The sequence below is a fragment of the Numenius arquata genome, chromosome 10 (assembly GCF_964106895.1).
Source record: "Numenius arquata chromosome 10, bNumArq3.hap1.1, whole genome shotgun sequence".
Lineage (NCBI taxonomy): Eukaryota > Metazoa > Chordata > Aves > Charadriiformes > Scolopacidae > Numenius > Numenius arquata.
Window position 1 is genome coordinate 16088830 of NC_133585.1, and position 22750 is coordinate 16111579.

At 37.9% G+C, this 22750-nt stretch overlaps 1 protein-coding gene across 3 annotated transcripts in view; it reads right to left on the reverse strand.

Moving 5' to 3' along the window:
• Window positions 1-22750, reverse strand: part of JMJD1C (jumonji domain containing 1C) — a 166657-nt gene that overhangs the window by 97837 nt on the left and 46070 nt on the right. For all 3 annotated transcript variants that reach the window (XM_074154804.1, XM_074154803.1, XM_074154805.1), the window contains exon 2: window positions 14738-14902. In XM_074154804.1, the coding sequence (XP_074010905.1) occupies window positions 14738-14902 (165 nt within the window). The remainder of the gene's footprint in view (window positions 1-14737; window positions 14903-22750) is intronic.

A 22750-nucleotide genomic window follows, 5' to 3' on the forward strand; every position in this document is an offset into this window, starting at 1 on the left:
AGTGCTTCGAATCCTGTAAAACCAGAGAAAAAGCCAGTGTGTCTCTCCTACTATCCAAAATTTGCTTAAAATAACACAAACCGAAAGACCTGGGTCAGGCCAGCACAGGACAACTTACAGTTTTCAATTCTCTTGGTAGCTAAGATGTTACACACTATATTACCAAATGGCAAGTAGATAGAGGACCGGTCAAATGCCATCCAATAGCATTAACCTCCCCTGCCTGGACACGTGGAACAGTCGCCCTTCCTGCTTTCATTTGAACTTTGTACGTGCATTTGTAACATTTAAGGAGATGACATTGGTCATTTTGCCAATTTGAAAAGAAGCTCGGGTTTGATATTCAGAGCAGGGTTTAAAAGGCCCAATAAAAGGTACAGTGGTTATTCTAATAAATAATCTAGTATACAATCTTACATGTGCCAATAGTGTCATTTGTATTGAAGGAACTCCAAGTACGTCTATTGTTAAAAGATTGTGCAACTGCAGCAGCCAAAGATGTCGAAATCGACATTCTATGGCAGTGGCAGTAATTTCAGAGCCATGTGCCAAATATGATTAATCACAGTTCAATGGGTATTTTGATAGTAACACAGGAAAATAGCTTGTCATAGAAAAACTGTATGATCAATTAAGAACGCCATTAAGTCCCTCATAAGCATAACCTTCTAGTACGATGAATACCACAGTGCTTATATATGCAGATTAAGTACCAAGATATAGGTTTTATACATAAAAGAAGATCAAAACTGTTAATAAGGGAGCATATGAAAAAACACATAAATTCTTCCCTAAGAAAAGCTTGTCTGAGATTATGCACATTCAGACAGACAGCAGAGCTGCACTTATACCTCACCACATTTTGGAGGTGGAAGAAAAGAAGCGAAGAGTCACAGTGGGTTCTCTACACATACTGGTCAGGCTTATAAAAATCATCTGCAATCCCTTCACCTGCAAATCACGTCAAACACATTATTCTGTTAGGACTGCACCAGTCTCAACTAATCAGATACTGCTGCTGTCTGCAGCTACCTTCACCAGCAAACTTGATGGTGCTCAGTGGTAGTTCATACAATTCTGTCTGTCTAGATGATGCCTGATAGAAGTCAGTTTGCTACAAACAAGTTCAGATGCAATCTCAAACCCGTAACTACTTTTTTTCCACATGACAGAAGCTAGTATCTTACTAGGAAGTAGGAAAACATCCATAAATCCCATAATACTTCATAAATAAATACACACAGTGATTCTATTTAGTTTTACATTCTTTCCAATACGAAAAAGTTCCAAAAGATTCCTCTGACTTCAATTCCTCCACAATCATCAGTAAATTGCCCTAAATATTTCTCATTCTCCCCATATGAATTAATTGCACCATGAGTCTTAGAAGACGACTGTGCACAAATACCTGTCACTCTACTTGCCAATAAATGATTTATAGAGAATTCTTTACTAGCTCTCAAACTACCCTGTAAATGCTTCTTACCCAAAAAGTAAACCAGTATCAATTACGTCGGTCCTAAGTAACCTACAGGAGATGCTCTGAAAGGAGGTGCTGCCCAGTCTTTGTGATTAAAACGATTAGCATCTTGCCTCAAACCTCAGTAAGGACCTGATCCTGGTAAACTTATAGCAGCAGTTTACAGAGGTGTCAAGACCTCTCCACATACACTACTATCACATATAATCCACTACTAACAAGATTCCTGAAAAGCAATGTGTTTTGGTGCATCTTCAAACTATTCTTTCTCTAAGCTACAAAAATATACCCTGGCATTTCTGTAGTACCTCAGATAATCATGATATGAAAGAGAAGTTGGCTTTAAATTTAAAAGCAATAAAAAGTTTCAGGAATCATTTTGAATACTTAAAGTACTACAAGTACTAAAAGCATTGTACTTTAGAATAGTGAAAGAACAGTAAGCAAAAAGCAAGCAAAAACACACCAGAACAAATAGAAATACTGGAACCAAAAAGAACCAGTTTTAGCTTGGTAACAGAGGCTCACTAAAACACTGGTTAGAAAAAAAATTAAGCCTATTCCAGACAAATACAACAAAATACCTAGGAACATTGTTCTCTAGAAAGCCAGTTACACTCAAACGCAAAATTAAAGTAAAAAAATTCTATAAAGCACATAAATGGATTTTGGATGTATTGTAGAGCATTATTATTATACTTTCAAAATAGCTAAATTCATCAACCAACGATAAAAAGTACTGTTCCTCTTATTTCTGGATTCAGCTAAATGTTTTAGTGATTCCAAAGGCATCCATTCAGTCAGCCCTACAAATCAGTATTTTATTCTTCTTGTGATGGTACTAATATAGTTTGTAGCAATTCGGTACATGCATTTAAAATCCCAAAGCCCTTCAATGAAATATGTAAGAATTGTTCAAAGCCATCTGAAACTAGAGCTATTAACAGAAATACAATTCTCTATCATTTATTAAAAGAAATGAGGTACTTACCCAATGCCTTAGATTCAAAATTGATGAGAAATTTCAAATTAAAATACTCGGTCAAGAGTTTTTCGAAATGATGCATTATACATAAGAATAGTTAATTTTTTTCTTAAAAAGTTCTGTTCAAAAATTCAATATTGAAAAGTTTCATGTAAATTTCTAACAATTGCTTAACTAATGGACCAAGTCTTTTCCATAAAGCAATCAAAATGGAACACAAAAACAGCTAATAAAAGACCAAAAAGTTTAATACAATGCTTTTTTCTACCCATGACTGGTGTAGACCCTATGACAGTCAGTAGACAAAAAATAAACACTACATTGTTAATTGTGTTAATAATTCACCTATCTGTAAATAATGAGTCAGACTTACTCAGGGTTAGATGAGGCCAGCCATGTTTCTTTAGTAAAATATTAATTACTGCTAAAGGATATTATTTTCAAACAAAGACCCATTCCCTAATGAGTAGTAGACTATTTTGCTTAAAAATAAAACAAAGTCAGTTTAATGAGTATTTTTCTGAAATTGTTTTGGTTGCTGAAGACTTCATATAGCCTTAAATTTACAGTTCTTAATATTGATTCACTTTCCAGTATTAAAGATATTCTATGTAATAATGCTTTAAACATGCAATGCACACTAAATAAGATAAAATACTAAAAGAATTACCAATAACTATCAACGAAGTAACCTCAAGCTTTACTGCAAGGAAGAGCAAATAAGATAGGGAGGAAAAAAACCCCAAACATTAAACCAAGTTTCACTGTATGTCCTTCCCCCATTTATGTGAATACTCTGTGCAGGAAAAGGTAGAAAAGCAAAAGTGTTTTAAAAACACAGCTATGACAAAATGGTTGTTTCTCATTACCTGATGAATTTCAAAACACTCATCAGTGTTGTTCATCATTTGTTTAAGACTGACATCATCCTAACTGGGCACACATTGGGAAGAGAAACACATTTTTTTTCAGTTTAAGTTTTTGCTTTTTCTTTTAAGAAGCCACTGAAAGTCTATTTGCCATTTCTAGCCCTTGACTCAACTTCCTGATTTGGCCAGCAGCTGGAAGGATGTTAATCCAAGGGCACAAGAAAGGAAGTGGTAAAACAATATGCTCCCAGAGAGAATGAATTTTCAACCCATTGGAGGCAATTGGATGTGGGATGCAAAATAAAAACTGTATTTTTTTTCTTCTATTAAAAAAAGGATAGAAGAAAACTGTTCAATAGGAAACAAACCCGTGTCTCAGCAGCTTCCTTCTCTACCCTTCTCTCCCCATCAATACTCCCTCACAATTCCAATTAACTGGTGGTTACCGCCTAATCACATCATAACCCTCACCATGCAGCACAACCTGCAGACAACCAATGTTTCCATTCCTCCTGCCCAGCTGGGGCAGATGCAGAGCCACCAAATCTGAGAAGGGCTTCAGAAACACTGATGAAACCCATGTTGACATAAATGCTGCCGCATGAAGTTCAGGAAGTAACATCTGTGCCATACAAACACACACCTGAAAGGAACTGGCAAGTACTTCAAGAGACTACTGTTATGACAGTGAAGCCAGGAATAGAGGACATACTGGTTTTACTACTTAAGAGTTTGTTTTTCAGAAAATAAGAACGATAGTCTCTTCATGGGGAAAAAAAAAAAAAAAAAAAAAGTTATCAGAAACATTAGGACACTAAAGATATAAAATGCAGGTTCTATCCCAGCTAGTCTCCTCATTCAGGTTAAACACTTGAAGCTGACAGGCTGGTTTCTGAACTTGTTTCCTATGTTCAGTTTTCTCCCCTATAAGTTTTAATCAATTAAAAATGTAGATTTACTAGATGGACAACATCAAATCAGCAGTATATGAGGCTGCTGTAGAAATTCAACTTTTTGTGGTCTAAAAAACTGTCATTATGAAAACATAGATTGTTCATGATAAATGGATCATGCAGAAGCCATTTATAATGCTTTAGCGCCTACGACAAATAAGAAATAAAAAAGACAACCTTTTGCTATAAGTACTCGACTTTGTCTTGTTTTAGTGTAACTGAAGGCCTGCAACAGCTGCCAGGAAAAGAAGTTTCTTTAATGGTAGCTAACTACCAACATCTCGTTTCAAAAATCTTTTTTCAAACGCAGGGCCCTAAGAGCAGAGAACGAAATCAAAATATATAATAAAACAGAAGTGATCAATACTATTCAAGTAGAGACAATGCATAATAGTAATCAGCAGCACTTCATTCTCATATGAGCTTAGGGTAACCAATAACCTAGAATACTTTTGTATAATGATGGGGGTGTGTGAGCATGTATATACACCCTAGGGAACAGAGCTTGCAGATTTAACTGAAATTTAGGGGGTTTTAAGCCAAAGTACTAAAAATGGAAGGTAGTAGCACTGTCCCTTTCAGCATCAGTGAGAGATTGACTAAATTCACTGTGAAACCACATCCGTAACAGATTGATCTGAAAGGAAGTTAGGGTTTCATCTTGTTTTGTACCTGTTTGTAAAGCAGAAGCACTTTAAAAATTACTACCATAGCATTACTGACCTCTGAGCTGCAGAACTGAGATTATTATTTTTTCCCAAGCTCTGTCAAAATCATATAAAGGAGGTAACTTTTTCCTCCCAGCAGCCTAACCAGCGACACGAGTATCACACTCGCCCTACGAGGTGAATAAACTACCCTTTTTTCAACTCAATTTCCTTATAATCCCAAATATTAACAGCTTTTTGCACACCACAAGTGCTCAAAGGACTAAAAAGTTTTCCTCTGTGTTTTCTCCCTGATCCATACTGTTAATTCTCTTTTTGACTCTAGCAATACAAGATTCCCCAGCATCACTTATTCTGGTTATTCAAAATTGTGAAAGATCATACCCAGTGACAAGACCTGCTGCTGCTGCAAAAAGAAGTAAAGTGCTACACGAACTTCCCAGAAATCAAGGGAATATTGTTTCATGGGCCTGTTTGGTGGCTGTGGTAGACTGAGGAGAAGGTAAAAATAAAGCAATGCCATCATGACGTGACAAAAATGCTCTGTGGAGTCACTCCATAGAAAAGGAGACCTTAGAAGAAACAGCTGCCTTGTTTCTATGCCAATAACCAAAATTCAGGTGGAAGTGAGGGACATGCTTTCTTAGTACCATCAAAAAAGCTTTCCCTCAGATTCTCAGTACTCTGCAAAAGGCAGAGCCTTTACCCTAACCTAGCAAAATGCAGTGTTTGGGCCCGACTGCAACATTTTGACTTCATCCAGACATTAACTTCACCTGAAGCTCCTGTATCTCAGCTGCAGGAGAACAGACTGTATTCACACAGAGCCTTATGCATCCAAAGAGTAATGTGCAAACTACTGAAATACTGTTTCAGAAAAGGTGCTTTGCATGTTGGGTAGGTTCTCCATGCTGCTACATGTTTTAAGATGGATATTGTGACTTCATACAGCAGATCACAGGATTCACAACGAAACCCAGAAGAAGCTGCTGGAATTCTGGGAAAGGAGAACAGGAAACTCATAAAACTCTAATTACGCCTTCCATAACTCATCTTACTTAAGTCAGCATGAAGAGAGCTGTGCTTCACTATCGCACAGCTGACAAGTCATTAACGCACAGAAGCAGCAGTGGAGATTTGAACAGTGGGTGGCTTTCAAAATTAGCTGCCAAGTGGATTTGACAGGTGTAAAGCCCAGCTGCTCCTCCCCGCCATCACAAGAAAAACACCGAGAAGTTGCTTGTCGATGGGAGTCTTCCAACACAGCCTTCCTCATTCTGGACAGCCACTATTCAGATGAAGGACAAGTACCACAAGTACCCCTCCTTCCCTCACCGTATAGCCTCTCAGCAGGTACAGGCCAGGAGGATTTTTTTTAATGTCTTTAATATATAGAGAAAAATATTTTATATATGTGTGTGTGTGTATATTTCTGTATACACACACATCTATAAATACATACTCACAAATATATATACGTATATAAAATGTATATATTTATAATATGTGTAAGTCAAAACTTAGATAAATGGCTACAAACAGACTGTGAGTGACCAGACTGACGGAGATACACAAAAGGCGCTGGAGGGATTCAGTCATTCTTCCAAAGCCCAAGCTCTGTAAGTTGAACTTCCAAAATACTGTGCTGAAATAACCAACTGCATCCACATGTCTATATTCTACTTACCACTGCAGCTCCAAAGTTGAGCTGATCCTTCTAGCTCATCGAAGAACTTCAGATGATCTAGAGAGCTACAAAGCAATTTGTTTTCTTCATCACAAATGGAAAATTTGTTCTCATAAATGCTATGAACAAAAATCAAAGACTTTGGACTTCCCAGTCAATTCCAGGGGACCCAGCATAGCATTATGCTTTTTGTAACTGATGAAGCTGTGGAGTAGGTGAACGCTGAAGCTGGAAGCGTGAATACAGCTCAGATACACCTGCACTTAATTTGAATAAGCTGACTGGGATATCAACAGGAGTCAGCACCAGTCATAAAATTGATATGCAAGCAGTTATCCTGCACTGAGCTCCCTGCAACTGTGGCTGCTCTGCTTCAACTGTCTAGCTTGAATATGGAACCTCACAAAGCTTTATGTCTATCTTTTACAGAAACACATACAAATTATTACCAGCATTTCATCGTTACCTGTCTTTTGAACAAGTGACAGAGGCACACTCAATTGGGAATCCTGCTTATTGCTGCACCTGAAGGATGCTAAACAGTATCTAGTTTCTTAATTTGTGCAATCCTTGGAGAACAAGTGCTTTACCAGCAAGAAAGAACCTGAAGTATAGAGACCTCCAGGATGCTGTGACATACTAAAGCAGCTTTCTCTAGAGGAGCTGCCAAAATGGCAACTCCCAGGCTCATATGATCAAAATGACTTGTGCTTACTGATACTTTAAGGCTGAAGTCTAGAAAATACTCTATTTGGTTTGGAATTCTAGCACTCCTGTAAATGAATTTGATATTAAGAAGAATTCTTAGCATAGCACTTAACTGCAAAAAATACTTTATGTATTTTATATGTGGAAGCATGCTTTTAGAAACTAAATACTTTGAAGTAAAAAGGATCTCCATTTCTTAGAAGTGCAAGTTTAACAAGAAAGTAAAAAATTAAAATTAAGTACAAGCTTGCCATTAGCCAACACCTTGATACAAAAAACTTTGGAACAATGTAGTAGTGTAAAGTGCACAGAAAGTACCAGGGCCACATACAAGTCAGCACTGCAGTGAGGCTTTCCACTCCGTCACTTATTCCCAGAGTGGGAAGACATAGGACAACACCCATATTTCACAATGGAGCATCTGGGGAGACAGATTTCAGTTTATTGCTGCTCATTTGGGGCATGTCCTGGGAAGGTAATGGCCTCTGCTTACAAGGCAGTGGCTCCCAGTAAGCACTAGTTTAAAAAAAGCAAGTGCCAAAGTACACAGGCGGGATGTGGTACTGCTTGAGACGTTTGTGTTCTGTGGGAATATTACAGTAACATACTCTCCAGCAAAGTAATCTTTGAACCATCTCCAAGTGCTGTTTCTGCATGTTACTGTCTTTCACAATGCAGCAAAAATCAGGTCATTTATGCTCTGCTGAGTCAGTTACTTAAATTTTCTCTTCCCCAAGCTCTAAAGTGTCTTAAATCTTTTCCAAGAAGCTGACAGTTTCCAAGCATTTTCTGTGTTGTATACATCTCATCTTTGCCCCAGATTAGCAAGGTATACAAGCACTAGAATTCTGATGCAGGGAATGGAGAAGCTGAGAAAAATCCACTATTAGTTTTTGATTGTTTTCACTGGAAGCTACAGCACTTCCTCCCCTCAAATTTGAAATATCCTCAAAGTTTTTACTTATTTTTAGGACTCAGGAGACTGAGTCTTCTCTCTGCCTTGCACAGTAATCTTTTGTGAACTTATTTCTTTTTACTGCTAGAGTATTTTGAGTGTCTGCTGAGGATTTAATTGCAATATCTGGCAGTGCATACCTCTATTTTTCATTGTGCAGAGGGAAGAGAACAGGCTGCAGTGAAGTAATTGAATATGCAGGGGGAACATTAGCAGTATCTACAGAAACTCCTGAGTTTGAAGAGGATCAATCTGATCCATGGGACCAACGTATGAAAGAGAAACTTACTCAGATACGCTAAAATTAGACCATCAAGACAAGGAAGAAAACAAATCCTTGAGAGAGTGAAAAAGTGGTAGTGCGTCACAGTATAAACAGGAATGAACGAGGGACCTGTTCTACTTCCCATCATCATGCCAAAAATAAGGAATTAGATTTGTCTCATGAATCCCTGGAAGCTCTAGAGAAGCTTGTTGTTCAATCGGTACACTTTCTTCTTGAATCGTGACACAAATGCCAATAAACTGGCACTTTGTAAGTATTTGCTTTATAATCCAACACAATCAAGCCAGCTGAAGCAGAACGCAGTCAAGCAAAAGGATTCTGCAATTGACAGCTGGAACAGAGGAACAGGGAGGAAGGGGGAAAAGGCTATGTAAGGTCAGAGGACAAGTCTATCCTCCACATGTCCATGAATATTTCTACTCTTACACTTTACCATCAAGTACCCTAACACTCAATCAGCACATGACCATACAGGCTCATTCACACATAGCAGAATAAACGTGTCCATTACCACCCAGAACAAACCTCACCTCATTCTTCTGCAAGACCTCCTCCTCATTGGCAGGATGATCAGACTGAAGGCCACAGTCCCACAGGTGCCACTGGCACTGTCCATGATAAATCAGCTCCAGACTCTCACAGTGGAAAAGAGTTAGTCATTGCCAATGAAGATCCACTCTTTGTCCCTTGTTTTGTTATAAGCCTGGCTAAAGCTCTATATTCTTACAGAGCCCTGGACAGAGTCCCAGGAAAGATTGTTCTCAAGCCACTGGTTTAGCAATGACTTCACTTGTTCCAAGAGAGAGTCGGGCAAACAAACACACACATTTTGTTGGTTTGTTTTTTAACTGGGGGGGGGGGGGGGGGGGGCAAGTTGCTCCTGCAGCCACCCTTACCTTAGGAGATAACCATATTCAGTTTCTCCTCACAAAACATATTTTAGTTTATATATATATACACACACACACACATATACTCTTCAGAAATATACAACTGTAGGAGAACCAGTTCCTGCTGTATGCCAGCACCAAAACTGGGAGTGACACAGTTATTGCAGACCTTTGTATTATTTGAAACCATAGGGCAAATCTGTTGATTTGACAAGGCAAGTACTGCAAAGCTAGTAAAGCACTGTCTCTATTTTCAAACTAACAGAGAGTCAGTACGGATTCTTCTGATTTATTATACATGAATTCATATTGAATTCAGAAGCAGCGCTATTTATAGGTATAACAACAGGCAACACATACTTTACAAAACAAACCATACCCAGTAGAACACATGAAACTCCTGACCCATCACCCGTGTCTGTAGGTAACCTTTCCAGGCACCCAGCTGGAAATGCCCTGCCAGCTAAATGAACCATTCCCCAGTCCCATTTTTCATCATATTAGACTGAGTCAAACTGTTTCCTCCTTTTACGTCTACCCTGCACCAGGCTGGCAGTTTCTTCCAAAAGGAAAAGGCCAAAATAAGATAATACTTTTCCTTCCCCTGTTCTACAATAGTCTCTTCCTTTCTTGTTGCAAGTGCAGAAGTTTCTCATGTGTTCCCATTCAATGCATTCACTTTTCCTTATCGCCAGTTGCAATTCTTTTCTCTCCAACCTCCTGTATTCTCCTAGCTCCTTTTCCTAAAATACAAACTTGCCATAATCTATCCATCTTAGACTCCTTTAATCCTAACTGCATTTTCAATTACCCTTCTTCCCTTATTTTCTTTCCAAGGTGATGGAATATGCCCCTTAAAATGCTCGTCTCAAATTTATTTCTTTCATTTCTATCTGTAGACCTTCAATGACAAATTTTCACTTCAGCATACTATTGAACTTTCCAAAACCCTCCTGGCAAATAAAATTATTAAGAAAAGGCACTCAGTCTACACCTTCCCATGCTCAAACATATACAGTTAATACTGTTAAAACTTAACTGTTGTCTAAGTTTCTCTACCATGGTGTCCTCTCCTAGTTAGTCTATCACCTTAAACTTTTCTTCCACATTATTCTATTATTCTCTAAAATGTCTCAAGTGGCTTCTGTCCTTAGTCCCCTCTTTTTCTCCCTCTACACTTTATTTCTAGATATTTTAATATGCAATTAGAGAGATAGTAATTAAATTCAAACTGGCAGCTCACAGAAGCTTTCTGTTCTGTCCACATTAAAACCTTGGCTCCCATTTGTCACCCTGCCCACACACTTACTTTCATCTCCCATCTTGGCTGTTGAGGGGGTACCATTATATCCCTAAGACTTCAGACTGAACTGTATCATAGGTATGATTTTATCACTGGTCCTAGTACCCAAACTATTTCTACAATGGGGAGATTCATTTACTCCCCCTAAAATACAACTACTATTATCCACCCATAGATCAAAAATTTTTATCCATCATCTCAGTTGCTTCAAAGTTGTTTCCCAAGGAATTCAAAAAACAATTTTGCCTCATTTTTGAAGTGCTGGTAATTTTCCTCTAGCCCATCACTTTCAGCCTATCACTCCCCGCTTTTTGTATCTTTGTGACATACCCACACCTCTTGTTTAGCAAACTAAGATGATGCCTTCGATTTCAACACCTTATATAGGTTACTTTTCTTAACCCTTTAATGTGGAAAGACACACCACTCACTTTCACTACCTACATTTTTTAAGCTTTCAAAATCCATACTTTCATTTTTTCCTATGCTACCCCTTGGGTCAAGAAGTTTTATTCTGCATTGACACCCGTAAAGCACCTCCATTACTTGAGGTGATTAACAGGCATTGTTTACCAAACACTCTCTTCCATCATGTCGAGGCTACATTTACACTGCGATAACTTACCACCATTGCCATTTCTTTATGCTTCTTGATAGTCTTTTCTTCTACAGTTGTAAATACCCCACATGCAGGGTGATTTCCAACTACACCAGTAAGCTAGACAGCCAAGTTTTCTCCACTCTTTCCAGAAAATCATCTCACAAGAAGCAAAAGCATTTGATTGCAGCATGAACAAGCTGAGGCACTATACTTCCTTTCTCTTTCACAAAATTGCACAGTGGCCCACAAACAGGTATCTAGTCAACATCATCAGAGTGACCCTGATACGATGAAGCATAGGACTCCAGGCTCACTTGTGGTCAACTTTTCATCTTCAGCATGGATGAGACAGGAACTCTACTAAGAGAAATTATAATCTCATCACGAGAGAAACTGAAGCCGGGGAATAATCCATTCCTCCTCTGTTACCAAGTTTCTAAACAAGGAGAAAGAAGCAGTACTTCTCATTTCCTCACTTTCCCAGCACCTGACATAAGAGCCTAAAATCTTAAAGCACAAGCTGCATGAGGTCAATGGACACTGCGCTTTCAGTAACAGCTACACCTCAAGCATTTAAAAACAGCGCGCATTTGTGACCAATTTGCACTCCAGCTATTTCATCTATAAAGTGGAGATTACATTGCATCACAAATTGAGTAATAAAAGACATCAGTAACTGTGAAGTACATAGATACTAGACTGATGACTGTCCAATAGAAAGCCCCACAGGAAGTTACAGACCTTGTCTTCTGATCAGGTTTGAATACCATGCAGTAAATACAGAGTATGTTGATCAAAGAAGAGAAGAACATAAGGTGATAACCATCTAAACAAACAAGCACTTTCTATTCACTAACAGCAAAGATCCTGTAGAACTACTACATAAAATATACTTAAATATTGCTTTACTGCATATACATTGGCATCCAAAATAAGTTGTACTAGAAACTTTTATTTTGGTATTTAATTTGAAGACAAGATAGTCAAGTACGTGGATGATTTTTTTCAATAGAGTTCGCATGCACGGGAAAGATTGAGACTTTTCCTTTAATAACTAGAGTAAGACTCAACTTTTCCAAAAAGTGTGCATTATCACATCCACACTCAGCATTTCACACAGAAGTGCAGATATTCCTTTTGCTGTTGGGCAAATCAAAAATTTTTTACCACCTTTTCCATTGCTTTCCCATTTTTACTAAGTCTTGTTTTAACAAAGTAACACAAACCTTCATAGATGTTATTGACTCCACTACACCAGAGTGTTTAGATAGTCTGGAAACAAAACCCAAAAGTATTATGACAATTTGAGCACCCTCCCCGTTCCCCAAGGCCTAGCGTGCTCAGTGCAGCTATCAGATACAGAGCAGAACTTTGGGAGGTCTCTATGGAAGAAATCTGCTCTAACTAGAATTAATATTCTGCATCTGCACTTTCCCTCCGATATGGGTTTTCTGGAATGGATGACTTGAGGGTTTGACACAGAAAACAATTGCTAGAACATTTGTAGGCAGGCCAAGTACAAATCCTGAGAACTTGTCATCTTTAACATCTGGAAACTGTGACCTAACAAGCTATTTGAGCCCCACTTAGGGCTATATGATTTCAATTTTCTTAACTGCAAAAGCAAGGGGTGCATCTTTTACAAACCTTCCTTCTCACACCTATCTGCTACCTCAAGTACATCAAAATTAAAACAAGAAGAAAAAAATTGGTAAGACAGAGATGGAAGAAAAAACATGTTTCTGCTTTCTGCCGGACCAGCAAAAGTTTGGAAAAGTCTGTACTGAGAGAAAGGTCTGACTAAAACTTTTTCACACATTAGCAAGCAAAGAAATACTTTTAACCTGGGGACAGGATCAGCAGCCAGACTAAAATACTTTCTAGAAATACACCCTTCTAAACCCAAGAAGGATCTCTATCGTAGAGGATGAGATTAAAAAGCATGTAAAACAGCAGAGTACTTAGATAATAAGTTTGGAGTTGCTAACAGATTTTAAAATACCCATCTCAATCAAGGAGAGATGGGTGGCTTCAAAGAGCCAATGACATGACTCCCTAAAACTAAAAATTCTTGCTGAAGGATATACTAACATGAAACAGAAAATTTGCCTGTACAAGCAAATATATGAAAAAGCTTGTACATCCAGAAAGTCAGCTTGCACGTTAGCACAAACATACAAGGTGAGTCAAGTAAGATAGTTACCTGAAGAGGAGGTAAGTCCATCCTAAACCATCTATGCAACTCTTCCACCACTAAGCTTTCTTGAACAGCCTGCTTCATGACCATCAGCATGACTGTTCCAGCCACAACTCCAGAAAAGTAATCATGCGACAGCATTTCAGAAAGTCCATCAAGTGCTCAGAAATGAGAATACAAAGGGAATATTTAAATGAAGCAGATATCGTTTAAGTCTGAGGAGGAAAGGGGGGGGGGGGGCGGGGAAGAGAATAATCTAAATTCATTACGACTACAAGTTGCTAAAAACCCAAGGCTGAAGTTACAGATACTAAGCTTACTATCAAATATATCTAAGACTCCCCTTCTTCACCATTTTGACAAACCTGTTGGAACTCCCTTTCACCTGCCAGTCTGTAAGAAATCTTCCCCAACTCTCTACAAAGCTAAAACATCCAATATATCCAATATAGTACGTTCCTCAAATCTCGTATCTATTTGGCTCTTCTGAAGGCTTTGACAGCATTATCACTTTCTTTGGAGAAAAAAGGAATACACATTTACTGCTTATTAGATTATCTCATCAGGTCTATCTAAAGGCATATCAAAAACAGACACAACCTCCTAGCAGTTCTCTCACCAGCTTTAATGTTTGGACATCAATGCAGAACGAATGAGAGTCACAAGTATCATCTCATAAACCAGGCAAGCAATTATCACTTACTTTATTGATCTTTGCTCACTTTTTCCATCTTTCTGAGCTCTGACCTGAATTCTAGATACCTTCTTTGTGGGAGTAGAGCGTAATCACAAGCCTAAGGGCTTATTTTTCACCTTAGTTTCAATCCTCCACAGAACAGTAAAATGTGTTGCTGGTAAGTTTATATTTGTAATATGCTTTGACTATGTAAAGCGCCATTAGTTCCATTATGTCACTCAGAGACTAATTTTGCAATGCTATAAGTTGATTCTAAAAGGAAGATGAGTAACTATTATCACTCCCACCCTTTCAACACAAACATGCTTCATTAGTATTTTCTGATACTTTCTTACCCTCATCACCCTCCATGCTCACCACTTTCCACCACCATGTAAGTAACCTAGATAGTTTCCTAAAAAGGACAAAATTAAAGAGATTAAAATAGTTTAGTAAATGCAATTACTCAAGTATCTTACCAATGCAGGCCATTGAATTTGTTTGATCTTTGATCCCTGAGTCTGGCTTGGGTCCTTTCTTTTTGCCCAGACCAGCTGGTACTCCACCAAGAAGGTTGCAAAATCTTCATAAACTTTAACCCATTCTCGCTTTTCCCATTCAAGGTCATCAAATTCCACATATACCTGGGGAAATTTAAGAACAGGAAAGGAAATACGTTATTACATATACACAGTATGTGTGGATCTACATGCACTTTTGAAAGCATGTGTTTTAAAATTTAATGCAAGAGCTTAATATTACCATTCTACTGTTATGGTATTGAAATTATATAATCAGTTCCTGCACCACAGAAGATATTTTTCTTGGCAGTGCACTTGTGCTGAAGAGAATAGGGTTACATTTCCTAAAACATTACCGTTAACATTGGGTATCTTACCTCATGAATGAGAAGTATAACACTAAGTACTTATTAGTATCGTTCAAGTAATACATACAGTTATTTACATATCAGTAAATAAAAGTTTTAAGAATATTTCTCATCTCAGTTCAAATACTTGTCATTTAATACAAACCAAGCAAAGAAACACTGTTTCAAGAAAAAAATTGCCATGTGGAACAGAACTAGAAAGGACATCCTGAGCCTGCAGACCCTGCTACTACAAGCAAGCCCAACACACGGCACCTAACAGAAGCAGCTCAGTTTCTTGCCATTTCTGCGTTGCTGGTATCCCATTTCTTTGGAGGGGAAAAAAAGGTACACACTTTATTTCCAGCTAAATTCATTTGGAGCCAGCTTGCGACTATTTGATCTTGTGCCATCCCTGTCCCGTCCTAGGTTATACCGTTCTCCCCGACACATTCTTAGAGAACAACCATACAACCCCTCAGCTCACTTGCTAAGCTAAATATGCCAAACCTTTTGTCTCACCTTGTAAAAAGAGAAGAGGGAACTCGGAGCCAAAAAGTTATCCAAAAGCATTAGCAAACACAAACTCTTCTAAAAGCATTACATTTCAAAATTACAGAATTTATTTAAAATAACTGAAAAAAAATCAACATAATCAACTATTTTCTTTTCCAAATTATGATACAATTCATAAGAAAAACAAGCTGGCATTATAAAAAGAAGTCACTGCTTGTCACACAAACTGGATAAAAGAAGATGCTTGGCTACCTTTCTGAATTTCAACTCGACCACACCCAAGGCGACTTCTGACAATGGAGTTTCTTCCTCTATCTGCTTCTGAGAGCTTATATCACTGTCACAGAAAAATTCCTGTCTTTTTAACTTAGGTTAATTTTAGGCCTGCAACATACTTCCTCGTCTAGACTTTGTCTCACACTTTCCAGACGTGTACTACATAGTGCTCCTTCTCATTTTGTCCTTCTCCCTTCTGTGTACATAACTTAAATTTGCTCCAAACCTCTTTTCACTCCTGTACCAAAATTCATCATCCCAGTTCCCCCCCACAGAGATACTCTTTTTTTAACCCATATTCCTCCTATTCTGTTCCTACACACTCCTTTCCTTTTTGCTTCCCCCTTTGAAGCATCAGATTAAGAAGATAACTTGCTGCAGTTATTTTCTTCTATGACAGCCCATTATTGCATCTCCACTTAAAATCTGTCCAAATAAAAAGGAAGAAAGTAGTTTCTTCTCCTGTCAAGCTACACTCAGTCTATCCATTTATTTCACTGCTCCCCTCCTCACAAGCTCCACTCACTGTTCTGACTAACCACAGCTGTTGCTCACTGCTCCCCCGACTCCTCATCCGCCTCTACCCAATACTGACACCGCAGCATCCCTGTCATCGTGCACGCTCGTTGTCACCAATATTATATTCACAGCCAACTGGTCTTTCTGCCCCTTATCTCACATCTCATCTTACTATTCATTTTCTTTCTTGCCTGGTCTTAATCACTTGGTCAACGTAGAGTGTGTGGGGTGCAGTTGTCTGCATTAAATACTGTTTCTTATTTCCCAAGGGCAGAGGATTCCCTCTGGATTCACCATCTCGAAACTCAGTGCCATTTGCCTGCTGCCACTCCTCCAACATTCCAATTACCCTTGCTGATGAGAGTCATTCTCCATCTCTGCATCACCTTGTTAATCAACACAACTACTCTTTTACTTGTTCCCTTTGCCCATTTAACTCACTGAGACTATGAGAAAGCTACTGCTAGTCTTTGCAGTGGTATCAGAATCAGCCCTATAGGAATAGCTTGTATATAAAATTATCCTCTCACTTCAGTTGTTTGTTATTATAGCTATCACCTGCTATTCTAACAAAGCAGGTAGAAAATAGCAGAAAAACCTCAAAACCAAAAATTAAGTTGACATCTTTCATTAAAAAGTGCTTTTAAATAACTTAATATCTATAAATTGATTTTAAAATACTTAATAAAGTTGCAGAATAATCATTTCCTTAATCAAAACAGTGTTAACAGTAAAACATAGCAATGCTTTAAAGCACTGGCAGGAAAGCATATCATATCTCAAATCATCTTAGCAGCAGTATCTTGTACTTGCAGCTACTTTGAACACTTCTAAAGATAAATTTATTTCTGCAATTGATCAAATGACAAAATTTAAAGACAACTTTCAATGACAGTACAGTCAAAAATCATTCTCTAAAGTCACCTTCCTCCTGGCTCCTCCTCCTGCAAATTCCACTCAATTATTCTGGACTGGTCAAATAATTTTATTTTACTATCTGGAAAGACATTTCACTTGGGTAGTCTCCAACAGGGTGTAAAAGGTAGAACACCAGACCTCACACAGCACCAAATTAAAAAAAAAAAAAAAAAAAAAGAGGCAAGGGGAATCAAGTGAATAAATGTTTTTGAAAAACACAGATAAGTTTAAGTTAGCAGTTTCAAAACCACCACACTAAAACATACTGTATCTTCTGGACACTAGCCAAAACTTGTGGATAACTGTGATACAATCTAGTGTTTGTGTGCAAGTTTTGCACCCCAAATAAACCGAAATCCGGTGCAACGACAGTGGGAGTAATTGCTGAGTTATCTGCAGAGTCTCCTGGCACCGTATAATTAGATCTTCAAAGGAGCAGTTCCAAGAAAAGTGGAGAATGGAGCGTGGCACAGAGCCAGTCTGCCATTGCCCAGGGCACCATATTCCTCCTCTAGTAGGATACACACACAACCTTACTTGGGAATTACTTCTGCCAGCTTCCACCACATTCAGGTTTCAATGCCAAGACTATTAACTATCTATTGGCTTTTCCAAGTTCATTTTTGAAAGGCAGAAACAAGACAGACGAAACGCAGAGCCCAATCCTTTGCCCATTCTCTTTTTTACTAAATCAGGAAAATGCATTATGAATTTTTCCTCAGGCAACAGTAAAGCCTCTGAAGAGCGCAGGCTTCCTCCTTCTCTGCACACTGACGTACCGCACAGGCAAGAGCAGTATCCCAAGCAGCACAACTTATGAAAGGGAGTAAAAAAGGGAGAGAAGGAAGAAAGGAAGCAATCCAGCAACCTACGCCAACAAAATAAAACGTAGAGCCAAAGTTAGACACCCTAAGGAGTGCAAAGGCTGAAAAAATTTAATCTTTCTTGCTTCACTGATAAAACTTTGTGCAGCAAGAAACTCTACAATATTTGCCTCCATAAGAATAAATGTTGATTTAGAGATTTTTTAGCCAAATTTTGCTTCCTTGCCTTGTCAGCTATATAGAAGTTTGTGTTCCCAGAGAGGCTGAATTCTTCTCACCACACATGCACTCACTTGCATAAAAAGGAGAAATTCCCACTGGGATGATATTATATTTATAATTGGCATTAATGTGCTAATTTTGTAACTCACTACTATTTTCCAACAGGAAGCAGCATAAGCTTTTAGTATGCTTTTCCAAGTAAAGCAAGGCAACAAATTAATTTCCAATGAAGTCAGCCAAAAAATCGCAACAAAATACTGCTGTTTCAAAGCCAAAACACAACAATCATGGTGAAATTCTCTACATGCAGCGCTGTAATACAGTGTTTTCCAGTCACTTCTGCTCCAAATAAATATGCCTGCCCAAACAAATTCCTAAACCCTTTAAACTGTCACGAAAGCAATGTTGACTTCCAGTAAGTTTGACATATAATGCTAAAAAGCATAGTCCATGCACCATCCACTTTCTTGAAACCACCTGAGCAGGTAGATGCTGTTTGTAACTCCCCCATGCTGTAGCAGTGTACGCGTTGCCCATGGGTTGGTTAGTGTTGAAGACAACTGCAGCATTAACCCAAAGGCTAACTTGAGGTTAGGTTTGCCCTGGCAAGAGCTCTAGGCAAGACGGCTACAAGAATCACTAAAAACTTGCGTCATTTTAAGGCAAAGTAATCTCTAGTAACAATGAAATAGAGTGCTGTATAGCATTTATTTACTAAGTTTCCAATCCAGTGCACTAAAATGATCCATACGCCTGATTTGTCTTTAACAGAATACAAGTTGTTTTCTGCCCTAGGGAGGAGTGTACAGTTTCCCCTTTATCACCTGAAGATTGTTAGCAAAATATTTATTTCTAGGGGAAAAAAAACAGTTTTTCTTAATATTTTTTAATAAGGCAAAGAAAACACTTCTACTTTTGTACCACACTGAATAGTCTTTCATCAACACAAATTTGGCTACTAACTTCAAGGCAAGTGCCAGGTCACATCCCATTGAGTTTCATTCATAACATTTTTAAATTAAGAGACAGACTATTACATCATGTGCAATTATAACGCATATATACTTTATAGACCATTTGTAAGAGTTGAGAACTCAAAACTAAGGTGCTAAAAATTATGTGGAATTCAAAAGTCTTAGTTACACAACTTAAAGGATATACCTAAAACTCTTATCATGTAATCAAAGCATCAAAAATCACTTGTCAATTTTCCAACCTTGTGATGTAGCATCAGGTAAACACAAGAACGTAAACACTGTATGCCATTTAGCAGAAGTTTATCTGAAAATATCCAAGTATAAAAAAAACATGTTTCAAATGCAGTAAGTAAAATCTTTTACAAGTTTTGTGGGTTTGGAGGTGTTTGGATTTTGTTTTTAAAATCCATGGTACCATCATCAAGATGGATGGAAAGAACAGGAAAGGAAGTTTTCCCATTTGATGCCTCCAACCTACACACAGTAACTAAGAGAATCAGAAAGTACATTACAAGGCGTCAGGACAAGATTTTCAAATTAGCTAATTAAAATGCAAGTCTAAGTTAGTTCTTCCCTCCCCATATTCTCCAGTGTTAACTGCAACCTGCTAACTTTAATTCTGGGGCATATACAGTTTACGGGATGTTTAAAAATGGCTCATTCTTGGCCCAGTAAAGAGGGTGCTGGGTGTTTCCTGATTTTGAGAGAGAGAAAAATCTACCTTCAGAAGAAAAAAAAAAAAAAAAAGAAGAGCCAAGAGAGCAGCGAGAGCCTCCCCTTCCCGCCTGCAGAGGCAGATGGAGGCAGCGAGTCTGGGTATCCCAAAGTGAACCACCACAGGCAGCGATGCCAGTTTCAAACTGGCAGGAAGGTTTCTGGAAGTCAGAAGCCCACACAATTCGGACAGCTTGCTTAGTTCCAGGATTTTTTAGCATTGTATGTAGTTGAAAATTAAAGCAAAGTACACTAAGGCTCCAAAAAACTTCTCTATCTACTTATTGAGATGGATGTGATTGCCAAATACCTAACTGGTATAAATTTAAGCTAGTTGTAGGTACACAGGGAATGGAGCCAGTAAGAATATTTTTACAAAACTTAATCTTCCCATCCTGTTCCCAATATCCTTGCCTTCTCAGGTTTTTACAGATTGTTTCTTCGATGGAAATGGCTTATCCACCAGCCAAGTCTTTCTAAATATATCTTTAACTAATCAAATGCAATCAAAGCACAATTTACTATAAAAGCAAAACAGCTTAAGCCAGTAAAATTATTACTGTGTTATACAAGTACTACCCATTTCCGCATGGAAAAGTGGTGAAATAGCAACCAAAGACAGCAGTACGGTTTTGTGTTTAATAAAGAGCTTGTGATGTTGTTCTATGCTACCAATTTCCCCAATCCTTCACATTAGCATTTCATAGTCACTCAACATTAAAAGGAACTCACAAAAGAATCATCATACCCTTTCCTTTATATATTGAAATGCTACATATTTGCATTTTACAAACTCTTCAAGCAAAGCAGTACAGGAGAAAAAGAATTTTAAAATATATTGGCATCAGTCCATACAGCCTAAAAAGCTGGAATAATGGCAATAGATTGGTTTTAAACTAAGAATTAACTTAATTTAAGCTTTAGGATTAAAAGATTGAGTTTATTTTCTCCATGTATTCTTAAAAAACAGGCAGCATTTCTATTGCAAATCTGAGACATATTAATTCCTAACTACAAAAATTTCACTTATAATTGTAGATAACAAAGTATTTAATTTCAACAAATAAAGAAATACTAAATATACAGTGTATTTTTCAGCAGGGGTGAGTGGACACCCACAATGCCACAGTAAGTCTTTAGAAGATCTGAAAATGTTCTTGATAAAACCGGTATACGTATATTAATCAGACTTTTACAAGGAACATAATAGCTTGTCTCAAAAATGCAAGAGCTCTGCATCTAACTCTCGAGCACTAGGAAAAAAGCTGTACAATCAGATATATGTTTTACAGGAAAGAACACTGAAAACTCCTTAGAAGATGGGACAAATTAATAGTGTTGGTTATTTTATGCCATTTCAGCACTTAAAGAAAAAACATGAAATTGTTTGGACAAATGTCTAAATCCGCACATCTGTTTTGATTATTTGTGGAGCTTGCAAGTAGTAATAAAAGCTTAATAGCATAAAAATTAATTTTCTCTTAAATGAATTACAGAATACCAGGTTGGAAGGGTCCTCAAAGATCATCTGGTCTGACCTTTCTTGGCAAAAAGCACAGTCTAGACAAGATGGCCCAGCACCCTGTCCAGCTGGAAATCGAAAGACAAAGTCCTGCTACTGATTCGCTTTTTGAGACAGAAGGGGCATCTTTTCAGGTGAGCCGTGGAAGTCAAAAGGACAACTCCTCAAAGATTAAATCCCCCTAGACACACCCTACTACCATGAAACATCATACTCGTTATTCTGAAGACTTAAATTCTCTGTTTATTCAAAGGAAAATGGAATAGGCACATTATCCCAGAAGCAGTCCTCAGTTATAACCTGTGAAGTTGAAGTGTATGAAAAAAAGAGGCTAGGTAGTTAGTTATCTGCATGGTATAAGTCTCTGTTGTTTCAGAACTGCCTGGAAATCTCCTTTTCTTTTTTTTTGTGGCATGATGGTTTTGGGTCTGTCCAGCAGGAATGGACCAACACTTATTTCTTGCAAGCCACTGAAAGACCCTACATAACAGCACTCAGCTACCACTCCTCTGAAATACAGAGACAAGCCTTCCAAAACCACTACTCTCATTGCTGAGTAAAAAAATAAAATCTGCAGCCTTGGGATCATGTGCTCAAAGTTTATAAAAGTATATAGAGGAGCCTATATCCTTGCTCTTGATACACACAATGACAGACACGCTCAAGCTGAGACCATACTTGAAATGCCAATATGGCTCAGTGCACTTCATACATTGAAGAATACAGAAGACAACCCTGCTGTCTCAACAGGCTTCTGAATAAACCAGAGATACACACGTGCTGGAAGACATGTCAAATATATGCCATGTGCAGGAGGGAACAGGACCAGATGTAGCAAATACATGCTTCAATAAACATGAATTTTCAAGATAGTTTCCTTATATCAAGCTTTAAAACATAAAAATCCTATAAACACAGAGAGGTCTTAAAATAAAACCAATTACTTATTTCAAGCAAAGAGTAGTCTCAAGATACATTATGGGGGAATAAACATAGAAATGATCAACATATACAGTTTACAGTTAATTTTGAAACCCTAATTCTGCATTCCCTGAAATGCATGCCTAACTGACAATAAAGTAGCTTTTGCAGAAAAGATGCAGAGAAAAAGGGTTGAAAAACTGAAGAAAAATACC